The 17,178-nt window shown below is 39.0% G+C and overlaps 2 protein-coding genes across 2 annotated transcripts in view; one reads left to right on the forward strand and one right to left on the reverse strand.

Annotated features, from left to right (window-relative positions):
* The first annotated feature begins 560 nt into the window (after window positions 1-560).
* Window positions 561-11,616, forward strand: smarca5 (SNF2 related chromatin remodeling ATPase 5). The gene is made up of 23 exons (XM_032562908.1): window positions 561-829; window positions 2,194-2,319; window positions 2,407-2,573; window positions 2,651-2,751; window positions 2,834-2,934; window positions 3,813-3,992; window positions 4,080-4,235; window positions 4,657-4,788; window positions 4,875-4,943; window positions 5,044-5,153; window positions 5,241-5,467; window positions 5,816-5,937; window positions 6,262-6,414; window positions 6,506-6,638; window positions 6,713-6,861; window positions 6,950-7,072; window positions 7,152-7,259; window positions 8,010-8,246; window positions 8,979-9,111; window positions 9,206-9,324; window positions 10,186-10,398; window positions 10,495-10,605; window positions 11,134-11,616. The coding sequence occupies exons 1-23, from the start codon at window positions 758-760 to the stop codon at window positions 11,197-11,199; spliced, it is 3,108 nt and encodes a 1,035-aa protein (XP_032418799.1). The 5' UTR covers window positions 561-757; the 3' UTR covers window positions 11,200-11,616.
* Window positions 11,617-12,666: 1,050 nt separating this feature from the next.
* The window catches only part of frem3 (Fras1 related extracellular matrix 3), a 37,716-nt gene continuing 33,204 nt past the window's right edge, over window positions 12,667-17,178 (reverse strand). The window contains exons 19-24 of the mRNA XM_032562907.1: window positions 16,965-17,092; window positions 16,753-16,887; window positions 15,649-15,775; window positions 15,368-15,555; window positions 15,140-15,286; window positions 12,667-14,452 (exon numbers count right to left, since the gene is read on the reverse strand). Of these exons, the coding sequence (XP_032418798.1) occupies window positions 13,892-14,452; window positions 15,140-15,286; window positions 15,368-15,555; window positions 15,649-15,775; window positions 16,753-16,887; window positions 16,965-17,092 (1,286 nt within the window). The 3' untranslated portion in view covers window positions 12,667-13,891. The remainder of the gene's footprint in view (window positions 14,453-15,139; window positions 15,287-15,367; window positions 15,556-15,648; window positions 15,776-16,752; window positions 16,888-16,964; window positions 17,093-17,178) is intronic.

Raw genomic sequence — 17,178 nt, forward strand, 5'->3', positions numbered from 1 at the left:
ATGTTCAGCAATAGCAAGACGCATTGCTACTGCAAAACAATAAAATTAATAATATAATTTACAGCAATCAATCATCTTACTTTCAGAATTTGGATCTAGGAATTACGTCACACTAAACGCATGGTGCGTTTCATTTCCATAATCGCAAGTCGGAATTTCCGAGTGCAAAGTTAGAAAGTGTAATTTTTTATGTGATAATTTTACTTCCTTAATTTTTTTGTTCTTTTAATTTAATGTGTTTTGTGTAGCTTATAAATATATTATGCACTATTGTATTGTATTGTATTGTTTGAACAATAGTTTTTTTCACTGAATAATTGAATCATAATTTGAAAAGTGTTTTATTGTTGGCTCCCTTTTTTGCTTCTTGTTTGTTTACTTGGGTGATATTTATACAGGATGTTTTGACAATATGACATTTTTAAGTGTGACAAAAAATATATATAAGGGGGACATATTTTTCCAGCACTGTAAGGTGTGTATGCCATACGAGGTCAGTCTTAGTGACATTTTCAAGGGTCCGCGAAAGCAGCACTTACAAGTCTCGCGAGAGATCACGTTTACCGGGTAGCTTTGTAGCGCGAGAAAAACCTTGCTAGCGTGCTGGCTGTTCAACCGGCGCGTCTTTCATTATAAACAGTAGTTCAGACTAAGCCCGTTAAGGTTCAGGAAAAACATTAACGGTCGTTTCAACAAGATATATTAAGGCACTAATTAACCGACCATATCTCTGAACTGAAGAGAAATTTCCGTCAAAATGTCCGAAAGCGAAAACTGCGTTGAACAGCGGGAAGAACCAACTGAACTTGAAGAAGCCGGAGGAGCGGAGGTAACACGGTTTAAACTATTCCCATCACTGACTAAATGTTTTTCAAACACACCACCGTTGTCATTAATGCTCCCTCTCTTCGCTTTGAAAGTTATTCCGTCCTCTTTGTGTTAAATGCTGACTGTGCGAGTGTTCATGTGAGGTATCCAGGCTAGTTAGCTCTCCGCGACGGGTGCTACAGTTAGCTAACAACAGCAGCAGCATCAGATGCATCCAGCGGCCGCCCAAGCTAACGTTACCCATAAGCAGTGTTTATACTCCACAAGTTATTGCACCAAAATTATCCCCTCATTTATTGTTCACTGGTAAAATACACGCAGTCATATTGGTGCTTGTAAATGTAAACATTTTAACTGGACCAATGAGGAGGATAACTTCTCAACTTTCCTATCAGTCTCTTTGTTTTCAATGAGTCTGATTAGAAAAAACCTGCTAACTGCTGAGGATAGGTCGCACCTTCTGTTGTGTTTCAAAAAAACAAAACAAAACAAATAAAACGGCATCCTACTAACTTCATATGGCCTTTCATATGTAACAAAATACGATATATTGAGACGAGCACAAACAACTCAAAATGTATGTATCTATGTACTAATTAAGTCGCCGTTAAAGCTGAAATCTGCACACAAGTCGCCACAGTAGTCCACATTTTATTATTAGGTAAAATGCACAATAAATAGAAATATTCTTTATTGTTCTACAGTGGGGAAATTGGTGTATCAGCAGCAAGTTATAGATAAATAGAAGCATGAGTATTAAAACTAGGATCAGAAATATAAAAATAAGAATAACCTATATAATGAAGGCAAATTTACAACATAACACAAATAGTACTGTGCAGTTATTGAAAATTGCATATTTGTATAAAATAGAATTACAAACGGGTATTGTAATAAAAAAAATCAACAAAATGTGCATTTGTATTATTTATTTATTTTTTGCATAAAAGACAATAGGCAATTTATAACAAATGAGAAAACCAGATTTGCTGCTATTATATAAGAATTGTGCTCTTTGGACTGTCAATTGGACAATTTAGTCCTGCTAAGACTAATATGACATTAAATGATCACTAATTTATTGTCTTGTGTTACACCAGCTGATTCAACTTATTAATTTTCAATTATGATGCCTATTATTTAGGGCACTTAGGTTCTAATAATCATTTTTCAGTTCTAAAGTAATAACTCTTAAAACATGACATGACATCAGGTTGTTAGTGTAAATATAATACATTTTTAAATAATTTATTTTTATTGAAAGCAGCTGAGGTCTTGTTCCTCATCAGTTTATTTGTGTCGATCCTATGGAATTTGAAATATGAAAAAAATATTCCAAATCTAATCTATAATCTTGTGCTTCAGGAAAAATCAGACTCTTCAGATGCTGGAAAAGAATCCTCATCAGAAGGTGGTGCTGATGCACAAGATGCATCCTCCTCTTCATCATCTAAGACTAAAGAATCCACTCCAGGTTATGAGGAGAAAGTGGTAAATAGATTATCTTGTGTAGTCGAAGTATCTGACTTGTGATTCTGGGTAAATGAGTGAAGAGACTTCCCTTCCTGTTTGTTGCAGCAAACTGACCGAACCAACAGATTTGAATATCTGTTAAAGCAAACGGAGCTGTTTGCACATTTCATCCAACCAGCTGCACAGAAGACCCCAACTTCCCCCCTGAAGATGAAGCCGGGCCGTCCTCGGATCAAAAAAGACGAGAAGCAGAACCTGCTCTCTGCTGGAGAGTGAGTATTTGGCCCAAAAACTCGGCTTGTTTTGTAACCTTCGGAAACTTAAACCCATTTCCTGTTCTGTGTTTTAGCAACCGGCACCGCCGCACCGAGCAAGAGGAGGACGAAGAGCTTCTCAACGAGAGCACAAAGACCACCAATGTGTGCACTCGCTTTGATGAGTCTCCCTCCTGTAAGCGCAGACCGTCTTTCAGAGCTGAAGGAAATTTTAGAGCTGTTCTTCAGGTTAACCGCTTTCTTGCGTCTCATTTCAGATGTGAAAACAGGAAAAATGAGGGACTACCAGGTCCGTGGTCTGAACTGGCTCATTTCTCTGTATGAAAATGGAATCAACGGCATCCTGGCAGATGAGATGGTCAGTATTTCCTCGTTTATAAAAGCATGTGGGTGAATTTTAGTTAGGGCTGAAAATATTAATTCTAGTGAATCGATTCTTGAAATAATCGTCAACTAATTTAGTTATTGATTAATCATTAACTGGAGTAAACAGACTCAAAAAGGGCAATTTTCTGATACGACAGTCAGAGCAATAATTAAGCCCAAACTGTACAAAATATATGCATTTTGCATTTAAGATGACATAAAAGAAAAAAAACTTTGTAAATATACTCTACCCAAAACTCAAGTGGCATAATTTTAGCTTCACCCGGTTCAAATTCTGTGAAAAAAAAACTCCCATTAAACACCTTTTATCATCCAGTTGTTAATCAGCTAATAGTCAACTATTTGTCCTCCATTGTATTGATGTTAAATCAAGCAGAAAAGGCTGGACTTTCACATTTGTATGTTAAAAGTTTTTATTTTCCACTGTAGATCAAATGTTCACTAAAGTAATGCTGTCTTTGCATTTTAGGCAATAAGTATATATTTTCTTATTTTAAAAATGAATTGAATTATTCACATCTTTTAATGTGTTGCTAATATTGTATAAAAAAGGCTTAAATGAATAATATGCATTTATGCCAATTGACCCATTTAATCCCACCGGCTACAATTGTTGCAGAGTATCAACTTATATTTTCACTAACATAACCAACATAAAATGTAATAATTCATAAATATGTGTTGGGGAGGTCCAAGGATTGAAATGCATGCACTTACATTTTAGGAAGCAATTTGGGATTAAACGGATTAATCATCAAAAGTAATCGGTTGATAACTAAAATAATGGTTAGTTGCAGCCGTAATTCCAGTTAGTTTCTGGCCTTCAACATGTTCTCTGAACCTGTTCAGGGACTGGGGAAGACCCTCCAGACCATCGCCCTGCTGGGTTACATGAAGCACTACAGAAACATTCCAGGTCCTCACATGGTGCTGGTCCCCAAGTCCACTCTGTACAACTGGATGAACGAGTTCAAGCGATGGGTGCCCTCTCTGCGCGCCGTCTGCCTGATCGGAGACCGGGATCAGCGTGTAAGCTGTGACAAAATGATTAATTTAAGGCTTTTGATTTAAAACTCTGTCATTCGAAACATTTGGGTTCTGATTGGTTTCCTTCAGACCGCCCTGATCAGAGACGTTCTGCTGCCAGGAGAGTGGGACGTCTGCGTCACGTCTTACGAAATGCTCATCATTGAAAAGGCCGTGTTTAAGAAGTTCAACTGGAGGTACCTGGTCATCGACGAAGCTCACAGGATCAAGAACGAGAAGTCAAAGGTCAGGAGCTGCTGACATTTTGCCCTCTTCAAGGTTCACATGGGTGCTTGAAAATCCTAGGAAATGCTTGAATTTCATTTAGGTGTTTTAAAGGTTTGGAAAGTGCTTGATTTTTGCATAAAGTCCTTGAACATGCTTGATATTCAAACTACACATTTTTGTAATAAAGTGAAATCTAATGTTTGAGTAAAGACTTAAAAGTATTACTAAAGTTAAAACTAGATATTTTCAAACACCTAATGAACATATTTTTCACAGTCTAAAGTTAAAGCAGGCTAAACTTATTTTTTTATTTCAGTTAAAATTACCCAAATTATTTATAATTGTTAAAAGCCAGAAAACGTTTTTTGTAACTTCAAATTAGTAAGTTTGAATGTAGAATGTTGTTAATGACAGTAATAATTTATGTCATGTTTTTCAGCTGTCAGAAATTGTGCGTGAATTTAAAACCACCAACCGGCTGCTCCTGACTGGAACGCCGCTTCAGAACAACCTGCATGAGCTCTGGGCTCTGCTCAACTTCCTGTTGCCTGATGTCTTCAACTCATCAGAGGTGTTTACTTCCATCCTGTTTTCTCCTCTGTCTCCTAACCCAAGTTCATGCATCAGGTTACTTATCAAGTTTTAATTTCTTTCTAGGATTTCGACTCATGGTTTGACACAAACAACTGCTTGGGCGACCAGAAGCTGGTTGAACGTCTTCACACCGTAAGTTCCAAACATTTAATGTAAATCTCATTCTTTTAAAGTGTTTATTTGGGTTGAATATCCCTTTAAATGCCGTGGTGTTGTTGTTGTTGTTGTTCAGGTGCTGCGTCCTTTCTTGCTTCGTCGTATCAAAGCAGACGTCGAGAAAACTTTGCTTCCCAAAAAAGAGATCAAGATTTACGTGGGTCTGAGTAAAATGCAGCGAGAGTGGTGAGCATCGAAGCTTCAAGATTCTTTGGCATTAAATTTGATCTGAACTTAATGTCTAACGACATCGGCTGTATTTCCACCCATCAGGTACACAAAGATTCTCATGAAGGACATCGACATCCTCAACTCTGCAGGCAAAATGGACAAAATGCGTCTGCTGAACGTCCTCATGCAGCTCAGGAAATGCTGCAACCATCCGTACCTGTTTGATGGGGCGGAGCCCGGCCCGCCCTACACCACCGACCTCCACCTGGTGGTGAACGGCGGCAAAATGGTGGTGCTGGACAAGCTGTTGCCCAAAATGAAGGAGCAGGGTGTGTAGGCTGTTTAACATTAAGCTGGCTTTTCATATCAAACTAACACGGTCTGGAAGAGTAAATGGATTACAGAAATTATTTTTATTAAAGACTTGAAAGGTTCAGTTTTCTTCCAAAGGCTTCAGATCTTTACAATGTAGAGTGCCTCCTCTGGGTCTGGGAAGATGTCCTACCCCAAGTGGAGGAGTTTAAGTATATCTGGTTCCCCCGGAGGAGATGGCCCAAGTGGCTGTGGAGAGGGAAGTCTGGGCCTCCTTACTTAGGCTGATACCCAACTTTGGATAAGCGGAAGAAGATGGATGGATGACTTCCGAGGGTCCTAAGCCGTTTTGTTTCTTTGTTTAGGCTCTCGTGTGCTCATCTTCAGTCAGATGACCAGGATGCTGGACATCTTGGAGGACTACTGCATGTGGAAGAACTATGAGTATTGCCGTCTGGACGGACAAACTCCACACGAAGAAAGACAGGTACATAATGTTCATGTGTATTGAATACGTAAAAACAATGTTTATTTTATTTTTAAATGTGGCCTGCCTTACATAGTTAAGATTAGGATTTAACTGAAGTTAAAAAAATATTATTTTAATTGTGTAATTTTTGTGTTTGCCTGTTTTAAGACATTATAATGGATTCCAAAAACACATAATCAAATTTCTTGTCAACTTTTATCACAAAAACATGGTGGTCACTGGTGGGCTCCCCCTACCATCAGGCTTATAATGTATTTTAAAGGGAAACCCTGCTGGTATCATTTGACTCTTAACAAAACGGTTTCTCTCTAATGCCATCAGGTCTCCATCAACGCGTACAACGAGCCAAACAGCACAAAGTTCATCTTCATGTTGAGCACCAGGGCCGGCGGTCTGGGCATCAACCTGGCTACAGCCGACGTAGTCATTCTCTACGACTCGGACTGGAACCCCCAAGTCGACCTGCAGGCGATGGTGAGCGCTCTGCTTTCAAACGCGGCCGCAGTTAATTAGTTTCTGACTGAAGATAGTAGAAAGACTAAGAGCTATCTGGTTTGCCTTTTAGGATCGAGCTCACAGAATCGGTCAGCAGAAGCAGGTGCGTGTTTACCGTTTCATCACAGAAAACACTGTGGAGGAGAGAATCGTGGAGAGGGCTGAGATGAAGCTGCGCCTGGACTCTATCGTCATCCAGCAGGGTAAGCCTCGTGTCCGTTCTGTGAGTGGATTTAGTGGAATAAGGAAGCAAAACTAAAATATATTTTGTTTACAGGAAGACTTGTGGATCCAAGTGCGAACAAGCTGGGTAAAGACGAGATGTTGTCCATCATCCGGCACGGTGCCACACACGTGTTTGCTTCCAAAGAGAGCGAGATCACAGACGATGACATTGATGCGATCCTGGAGCGCGGAGAAAGAAAGGTGAATCCTGCAGAGTCGCATTTCAGATGAGCCTAAAATGTTCCTAAAAGGTTCCTGTGAATGTAAACCTGTGATTGTTTTCTGGTAGACCATGGAGATGAAAGAGAAGCTGTCATCTCTGGGTGAAAGCACACTGAGGAACTTCACCATGGACACCGAGAACACCAGCGTGTACACGTTTGAAGGAGAGGACTACAGAGAGAAGAAAAAGGTAAAAATCCTGACCAGCAGCAGCTGTCGTACTCCATGTGTAAAATTTTAAAACTTGGGTTTGTTTTTTTTCTTTACAGGTTATCACCAACTGGATTGAGCCTCCCAAAAGAGAACGGAAAGCCAATTACGCCGTAGATGCGTACTTCAGGGAAGCTCTGCGAGTCAGTGAGCCCAAAGCACCCAAGGTGGGACCAGATCGCTCTACTAACATCAAGACTTAGCAATCTGGGTTCACAAAGGTGCTTTAAATGCTTGAGTTTCAATTTTCAAGGTTTGGAAAGTGCCTGATTTCCTCACAAAGTTCTTGAAAATGCTTGATGTTCAAACTGCAATTTTTTGTTTTATTAAAAACCTAAATTGGGAAAGCGTTACAGTTAAAACCAGATATTTTCATACACCTAATAAAAAGACAGATTTTTTTTTTCTTGGTGTCTGAAGTTAAATCAGATTAAGTTTTTATTCTTTTAGATAAGCTAAATTACCTACATTATTTCATTTTTCTAAATGTCAGAAAAGGTTTCGCAAAATGTTGTTTTTTTGTGACTTTCTGTGTATATTTTGTTTAAGCATTTAAGTTGAGCAGAAATGTACCTTAATATGATTTATTTTGATATTATTTTTATTATTATTTTTGTTTTAATTAGAATTACCACAATTATTTCTGTTTGTCAAATGCCAGAAAACTTTTTTTGACAATCTATGAATTCAAAAGCTTGAATGTAGCATACTATCACAAGACATTATTAATAATAGTAAAAAATTATATATACACTAGTTAATTTGCATTGTTTTTATTTTCATAGTGTGGTACTGGAAAAGTCTGAAAACTTACCTTCTAAGTGCTTTTGAATTTTACATTGTATGAACCCTGTATAATGCAGAGGGACAGCAGGATTGTTTTATCCTTAATGGAAATGTGTTCCATGTTTTTACAGGCTCCTCGTCCGCCGAAGCAGCCAAACGTTCAGGACTTCCAGTTCTTCCCTCCACGTCTGTTTGAGCTTCTGGAGAAGGAGATCCTGTTCTACAGAAAGACCATCGGATACAAGGTTCCACGTAATCCCGACATCCCCAACTCGGCCCAGGTCCAAAAAGAAGAGCAGGCCAAGATCGACGAGGCCGAAGCTCTGACTGAGGAGGAGCTGGAGGAGAAAGAGAATCTACTGCAGCAGGTAGAGATCTTTCTCACCCAGATCGGCTGGTTTAACACGGAGTCAGTCTGTAAAGAACTGCGACTTGACTCGTAGTGAGACTTTGATCTGTTATGGTTTCAGAACCACTTTCTCTTGTGGTTGTGAAAGCACAAGAGAAAGTCAGTCTGATGCTGCAGCTCTGAAAGGAATGAGCATATTCTGTAAAATGGTGCGTTTGATTTATTCACCAGATATATTCCTATTCACTCATAACAACCCTGATTACAACAAAACAAACTCGCATCTTATTCTGTCATTATTCTGTCGGGATTTTCAAAATAAAAGCACTGTGTATTGTTTTTTAGCCTTTTTTCCAAGTCAAAAACATAAATTAATTAAAAACCCTACATGATCAGACTTTAGACTCAAGTCAGATGGTATTTTAGTCTCTAAGGATGGAAATTTATGAAATTTTCTTTTGATACTTTTCAAATTTTAAAAAGTGCAAAACATGACAAATAAACTATTATCTAAATTTATGGTTTCACCAAACTGTATTTCCTGACTACTGTACGTTTTAATAAATACTTGCACCTTGACCTCTAATATTCTCCACAAAGCTATTAAAAAAAGTATTTAAAAATCAATTTAATTGTATTCCTTTGATATAATTCTACAATGCACAGCATAGTTATGTTTCTTAGGAGTAAATGATGAGAAACATCATGGAGCTTTGCTACATTCATCAGTTTTTGGGTTTTTTTCTTGCAGGGATTCACAATTTGGAGTAAACGTGACTTCAACCAGTTCATTAAAGCTAACGAGAAATGGGGAAGAGACGATATCGAGAACATTGCCAGAGAAGTCGAGGGGAAAACACCTGAAGAAGTTATGGAATATTCTGGTAATTAATAAATACATATAAATAATTTAAATATGTATTTAGTGTTCTGTGGAGTATTTTTCTAACTTTGTGTGTATTCTTTATTTCTTTGCAGCCGTTTTCTGGGAGCGCTGCAACGAGTTGCAGGATATCGAAAAGATCATGGCCCAGATCGAGAGAGGAGAAGCCAGAATTCAGAGAAGAATCAGCATCAAGAAAGCTCTGGACTCGAAGGTGATCCGCCATCTGTTGGTTTGAAGTAGCAGCTCAACATCAGGCTTCGAGCCTGAAAATGCTCAAATTTCCAGGTTTTGAAAGTGCTTCGTTTATGTATAAAGTTCTTGGAAGTGCTTGATATTTTAACTGAACAGATTTGCAATAAAGTGCAATCTAACATTTGATTAAAAAGCTAAATTTGGAAAGCGCTATTTTACAGTTGAAACCAGATATTTTCATGCACCTAATCGAGACACACCATCTTTTTTTTCTTTCACTGTTTGAAGATAAATCAGACCAAAAATTATTATTATTATTTTTTTTAGATCTGTTAGAATTAAAGAAATAATTTCTAGTTAATAAATGCCAGAAAACTTGCCGAAAATATTTGTAGACATTTATAACTGTTCTTTGTATATTGTGTTTTTAAGCATTTGATTTGAGCAGAAGGTCATTTATTTTAACATGATTTGCTTGGATTGTTTCAGGATAATGAATATTATTTCTAATTTTTTAGTAACCTATTGATCTGTGTAATTGAAATTAAGGTTGGCTTATATTTTATACTTTAAACAAGGTCATTAATGTTATTTTTTCTCATACCAGTCAGTTGTACAGTGTGTGTGTGAGTGAGACATTTCAAAACTTAAAATAGTATTATTTAGGCTCACCTCCTTCCTTCTGTAGAATATAGAATACTATAACAAGATATTATTAACAGTAATAAATATTAGTAAATCAAAACTATCTTTTTTTAGTTCATTTGTATTGTTTATATCTCTGAAGTGTGGTGTTGAAAAAGTTAAAAAACTTACTTTGAAAATGCTTTAATTTTGCTGTGGTAAGTGTCCCAACCCTGCAACATGTTCCTGTGTGCAGATTGGACGCTACAAGGCTCCCTTCCATCAGCTCCGCATCTCCTACGGCACCAACAAGGGCAAGAACTACACGGAGGAGGAAGACCGCTTCCTCATCTGCATGCTGCACAAGCTGGGCTTCGACAAGGAGAGCGTCTACGACGAGCTCCGCCAGTGCATCCGCAACTCGCCCCAGTTCCGCTTCGATTGGTTCCTCAAGTCCAGGACAGCCATGGTGAATTCGGTCTTCGTAGAGCTTTCTTGATTTTTGTTTTACCTCTTGTGTTGGTTGACACAAGTAAAACTTTAGGGTCTTGTTCTGTTGATGTAGGAGCTGCAGAGGCGATGCAACACTCTGATCACACTGATAGAGAGAGAGAACATGGAGCTGGAGGAGAGAGAGAAGGCTGAGAAAAAGAAGAGGGGACCAAAGAGCAGCTCAGTAAGTCGGAGCTTAGATAGATGGAATATCTGTGCGAAGGCTGAAATGATTAATCGATTATTGGAATAATCAGCAACTAATTTAGTCATAAATTAATTGTTAAACTAGAGTGTATAGATTCAAATAAAATGCCATTTAGTGGAAAAAACAACACATTCAGAGCAGTAACCAAACCAGAATTACATTTTGTATTTAAGATAAAAAATAATATCTGTAAATGTATTTTAGGCAAAATGCCTCGAGTGGCATAGTTTAGCTTCACCTGGTTCAGACTTACTAAGGGAATGCTATGGTATACTTTTAGGCAATAAAATGTTTAATTTCTTATTTAATAAAGGAATTCAATTATTTATTTGCATCTTTTAATGACTGGTAAATGAAGTGGTTAAATGAGAAATCTGTAGAATTGTCAGAAAAATTTATTAGTTGATTACTGAAATAATTACTTGCATCCATCACTAGCAGTTTTACTGACATCACTCATTTTTAGTATCACTGAAAGCGTTTCTCCATCTCTCTCTCCTCCAGGCGCAGAAACGTAAAGCAGAGGGAACCCCCGACGGCCGAGGACGCAGGAAGAAGCTCAAGTTGTGAGGCAGCTCACAAAATAAAAGTTGAGAATTTTACCATGTCAACCAGCTCCAGCGTCATTAGTCCTAGCTTCCGTCTGTTCTGCAGGCTGTGATGATGTACTGTGTTTAAAATCCACCCCAACTGCTCTGGTTGTTTTAGGGAAGTGTTACTTTATGGGCCTGCATTGTCGTCACTGACCTGAACACTTCAGCTGTGCTGGTTTAGATTTTTTGTTTGGTAGTTTTGTTTGTTTTTTATTATTAGATGTTAACTGAAATAATTGTATTTATGCCATTTGGTTGCACTGCATTCCATTGCTCAAAATGTACCCTTTGTATTATTTTTTTTTTTTTTTGGAAACATCTGTTCTTGCATTTCTTTGGAGTAAAAAATGTCTTTTTGAGCATCACAAATAAATCTCCCCTTTTTATATTAAAACTTCTAGTTAGGCTTTTCTATGAAATTAAGCTTTAGATCATATTTGCCCCCAGTAGAATAGGCCATGGACTCCATTTTTTATTTTAGATTTATGTCATGTTATAATGTCATTCCCTCATTATAAACAAACCCATAGCAGTATTTTGACTCATTCTGCAAATGCTCCTAAGAACAAATGGCATCAATGGACGGACTGGAGAAGCATGATGGCGTGTTGGAACCGGTAGGAGGTTCTTAAAGAGACGGATACAGTTATGATCCGAAGTCAAATAGTTATTTTTGATATATAACAACTGAAGGGAATGTAGTTGATTTTGATATATGTACCTGCAAAATACGTAACTCTTTAAAATGTTTTTCAATGGGGCATTATTATGTAAATTAAACTTTTCAGAGCTTTATATCATGTTAAAATGTCATTCCTTCATCAAAAACAAACCCAGAGTGTTTGACTCATTCTGCAGCTGGTTCTGGAACAGTCCAAACTGGTTCTGGAACAGTCCAAACGGCATGGAGAAGCATTGTTGTGATGAGCTGAAAAAGGAGGCGAGTCGGTAACTGTAGGAGGTTCTTAAAGAGACAGACCCATTTCAAGGCGCGAAGTCAAAACCAGTTATTTTTGGTATGTAACGAAGGTAATAGTTCACTGATTGCGCTATAAAATGGCACTAAGTGCCTGGAAAATACATAACCCTACGTATTATATAAAATACTTTTTATTTATTTTTTATTTTTTTTCAGCTTCGTATGTTATTACCTCATTGAAAACACACCCAGTGTTTCTTTGACTCGTAAGCATTTTGACTCATTCTGCAACTGCTCCTAAGAATGGTCGTAAACGACATGAATGGACGGCACAGACTTACTGAAGGGGGCGTGTCTTAAAGAGACAGGCCTAGTTGAATGCTTCACAATCTAAATCTAACAAAAGTCGCACATCTGTCATAGTGCTGGATGTTCAGCTCTACTCTCGTGATGTCATCAATCCCATATGTACACAAAGCAGCATTGGATTAGATCTTCAAAGCAGTTTTAAAAATTTTGAAATCATCACGTAAATGTAGTTTTTATTTCTCCCTTCATTTATGAAAAGGAACAATTCAGTAATAAAGAAAGGAGCAAATACATCCCTCTTTAAATAAGACACTTCTTAAAGGAAAAAATGACCTTTTATTTGGCTGTAAAAGTGTAGTTTATCCAAAGCTTGGGATTTGTTACCAATGGCATTTTGCTTCTTTAATATCTTCCTTATGAAAATGTTTTCTTTTTCTTCTTGAACTGCTCAACAAAACTGAAAAATTAAATGTAACCCTCCTTTAATATTTACACAGCTCAATCTGAACAAAGGTTTTTCATGGTGCATTTACAATCCCTTTAACAATGTAGTGCCATTAATCAGCTGACGTAACATTTGATCACATTCATTCAGATCTGCTTTGTCCATTCAGTCTTTTTTACTCTGCTCGTCACAAAACTCAATAATGAATTGCAACAATAAAAAATAAAATAAAAGTTATGCATAGAAAAATTGTCTTTTGAGATGAAAGTTTCCATTTAGTTGTAAATTTGTTTCATCTAGACTGCAAAAACAAAATCTTTCCAAATATTTTTGGTCTCGTTTCTAGTTAAAATGTCTTACTATTGAAATAAGACAAAACTAATTCACATGCAACTTATCAGCAAAATAAAAGCTTGTTCTAAGTAAATAATTCTTTAATGTTGATTTAAAAATGTGCTGCAATTCCACTGACAAACTGTTTCACTTATAATATATTTTCCCATGTTATAAGTGAAATCGTCTACCAGTGGATCTAGTACTTTTAAAATCAACATTAGAGGATTATTTACTTAAAACAAGCTCCTACACATTTCAGGAAATACTAAGACATTTGAACTACATTAGAGACTAGGCTGAAACTATTTGGTAAGATTTTGTGTTTTTGCAGTGTACGGCATGCATCTGCAAACACAAGATAAACTGTAGTATTTTACAGCAGGACATTAGATAAACAAGGCCAGTATTTTAGGGTAGAATCCACATATTTCCATAATTCTGAAAAGGCTTCATCAAGGCACAACCTACAGAATACTAGTGTTAAAATGAGCCTCAAAGCTGGGACGCTGTCTGCATGAGGGCGCTGAGCGCCGACAGCCTTCGCTGTCCACACGTTGCACTCGGTTTTATCCAGTGCTACAATCAAAGGCACAGTGGTGAGGAAGACTGTTGCAGTCTTTTCAAGAGGAGACTGAAGATGAAGAGAATCGGAGCCCGCATTTAGACCTCAGAGCTGTCTGAACTGCTCCACATGCCTGCAGGCCTGTAGCCTGAGTAGGCAGATGAGGAGGAAGTGGCGTACGGAGGGAACTGAGCTTCCTTTTCCTTCCTCTTGCGCCTCAGCAGCAGAATGACAACGATGGCGATGAGGCAGATGAGCAAGATCAGAGCTGCGATTCCCACCAGCATGGGCAGGAAGGAGGTGTCAGCCGGCTCTCTGCCCGAGCTCTCCAGCAGGGGGCGCTCCAGGAGGCGGTCACCGCTGGGCGACCAGGGTTGCCGCTGGCTCACCACCATGCGGTCGGATCGGTCCAGAGCGATGTGCTGGATGTTGGTGCCCCGGTTGTTTTTGATGCCAATGTCCTGGACCAGAGCGGGACCGGAGAGCGCCGGGGCGGCCCTGCGTTGGCGACCGCCTGCGTTCGAGACGTGAGGCTGCGCGACCGAAGAGACGCTGTGTTGGAGGTACTCCACGCTGCGTTTGCCAATGTGACGATTCGCATTCTCTCTGGAGCGGAGGGTGTAGATAGTGTGGATGAACCATTCCCGACCAGCAGCCACCTGGAAAAGAAAGCAAAAATATTTCTATTATTCTTCCCTCTTAAAGCTGCAGTAACTTTTATAAAAATATGGTTTTCACATATTTGTTAAAATTATAATTTTGTTGTGACAGTGTAATATAAGACATATAATCTGTGAAAAAAAACTCAAGCTGTCTTCCCTCAGTGCTCCCAGTACTAACTGCAGAAATTAGTAAGAAACCACTTAGTAAGAAACAACCAATCAGCGCCAGGAGGCGGATCTTAGTGCTGTTAATCACTTTCGTCACTCATCATTTATTTCTGCTGGAGCTGATTAGCTGAACCCTCAAGAGCAGAGATAAGGAAGACTGTAGACTTTATAGGTAGTGCTAATGATAATTGGTTATTATTTCCAATCTGTGAGTGGCACTAGTACTTTTTTTCTTAAATCAATATTTAAGAATTATTAACCTAGAACAAACTTCTACTTCTTGAAGTTACGTGTTAGCTGGTTTTGTCTTATTTCAAATGTACTAAACTATTTTCACTAGAAAGTAGACCAAAAATACTTGGTAAGATATAGTATTTTTGAGGTGTGTTTTTAAAAAGCAGGAGGAAAACTGAACAAAGACCTGAGAGATGCATCATCTTCAAGTTTTCAGAAGAAAAGAAAAAAACATTTTTCCACATTTTGTTGCTGGACATCATCGGTCTGAGAGACACGGACCTGAAAAAGTGGTGAAGAAGAGAGCATGAAACCGTCTGACCCTGGTTGTGTGACCAACGTTTGAGCTCCAGATGCATCTTGGGCCAGTTTGGCCTTAAAAGAAACGTCCCCAAATGCTGAAGCTTGAGTCTCTGGCTGGGCTTTGTCCTGAAGAACCACGCACATTAAAATTACAACAAGTAACAGCAACAAATCTTCTAAAATACCTCAAATTTTGTTGCATCCTACCAAGATCTTGAATCTGTAGAGCAGAGAGGGAGCGTCTGCCAGGCAGCCATACTCCCTGTTGGTAGGGTTGTACTTGGGGACGTATCCATCCGCCCCAGTGCAGAGGAAGACCTTCTCAATGCTGCAGGAGAAGGAGTCGCCCAGGTTCTGGACAGGGTCTACCATAACACGGCCGTAAATCGTGGAGCCTGAAACAAAAGGACAGCAGACGTGTGAGAGAGTCTATAAATCATAAAGGTTGTAGTATTCTGTGGCGCCACTAGATGGCAGTGGTGTTCAACCTTCTGAAAAAGCAGCATCAGTTCCTTCTCCAAAGCCCATGGAGCCGTCGGACAACCAGAGCTCTTTCTTAGACAGCAGGAACATCTGAGTGTTTAGACTAAATTCAGCCGCCACTGGGTCGCTCACCTACAAGAGAAGGATTACACATCCAACAGACCATTACTCTGGAGGTAAATCAAGGTCACCAAGTCATTTTATGCACCACTAATCTGGAACAAGCTTCAAGAAAACTGCGAAACAGTTCATTTAAACAACCCAGCTGTTAGGAGTGATCATTATAGTTGACGATGGCATTTGACAAAATGTGATGTTTAGTGTTAGTTCCATAATTGTTACGACGCCTGTCGCAATAAATCATTTAATTGCATGATATATTAAAACAAGCTCATTGTTTTTCTCTTTTCTCACTCACCAAAAACTGGATGATAGTCTGGCGCTTTGCTCTTAACCAGCATTTTTTTTTCTCCCCCCCAGGGGGTCTTTTGTGGGCTCTAGTGTCCCTTATATGAAAGTAGGCTGACAGGAAAGTGGGGAAGAGATGCGGCAAATATCGCCGGGTCCGGGAATCGAACCCGCGACGGCCGCGTCGAGGACTCAAGGCCTCCAAACGTGGGTCGCGCTACGCCCTACGCCACCACAGCACGCCCCAACCAGCATCTTTTTTAAAGGACAATTACATCTATAGAGACTTCATAATTCAGAATTTCATTTGGTTTTTGTAGTGTTGTTTTATAGTGTAAACACTTCCTTGTTGCTGAAATGTGCTAATCAAATAACTTGACTTAAACTTTTTTTTAATTAAGGATCTTCCACTTTTTAGCATTGAAACAAGTTCCAATGTGTTTTTTTAAAACCAATTTTATCTAGGTAGGCTTTGGAGTTGTAAAGCATTCACACAGAAGGTCTTATTGACGCCATATTTAAGTAACAGTATGAACGACCACTAAAAAAACCCCAATTCAAATCTCAGCAAAGAACTGGAATTGAGAATCAAGGCCTGCTGTAGTGCCAATACTGTGCACAACACAATTCAATTTCCTTTTGCTCCAAGAAAAACTCGTTCTGCTTAACTGTGCCCTGGTTAACTAATGGGGTTGATGTACCTGCTGGAAGCGAATGTCCATGTCAAAAGTGAGCGGCTCTCTCGGGTGGCAGACAGGAGGGATGCTGAACTCCCCATTGGGCGAAGCGATGCAGGGAACCAGCTTCACTGTGTAGGTCCCAGAGTAGTCCCGCACCTACAAACCAGACGCCCAGTGAATCGTTGGGAGCATTCAGCTGCTTCTCCTTTTAAGGGTGGAAAAAAATGACTCACTGCAAAATCTGAGACGAAACTCCACTGCTGCATGGGCTGGTTGTAGGTCGGTTCAGTTCTGACCAAAGCGAGGGTAAAGGTCAGTCCGGGAATGTCAGCACACATTACCATGGATGATACACTGGTTCCTGAAGACAAATACAAATACGGGCAGCATTATACCTAATCTAAACAGCAAGTCTGTTAATATTTATAGGGGCATTCTTGGAGCCAC

Source organism: Xiphophorus hellerii, chromosome 5 (assembly GCF_003331165.1).
Source record: "Xiphophorus hellerii strain 12219 chromosome 5, Xiphophorus_hellerii-4.1, whole genome shotgun sequence".
NCBI lineage: Eukaryota > Metazoa > Chordata > Actinopteri > Cyprinodontiformes > Poeciliidae > Xiphophorus > Xiphophorus hellerii.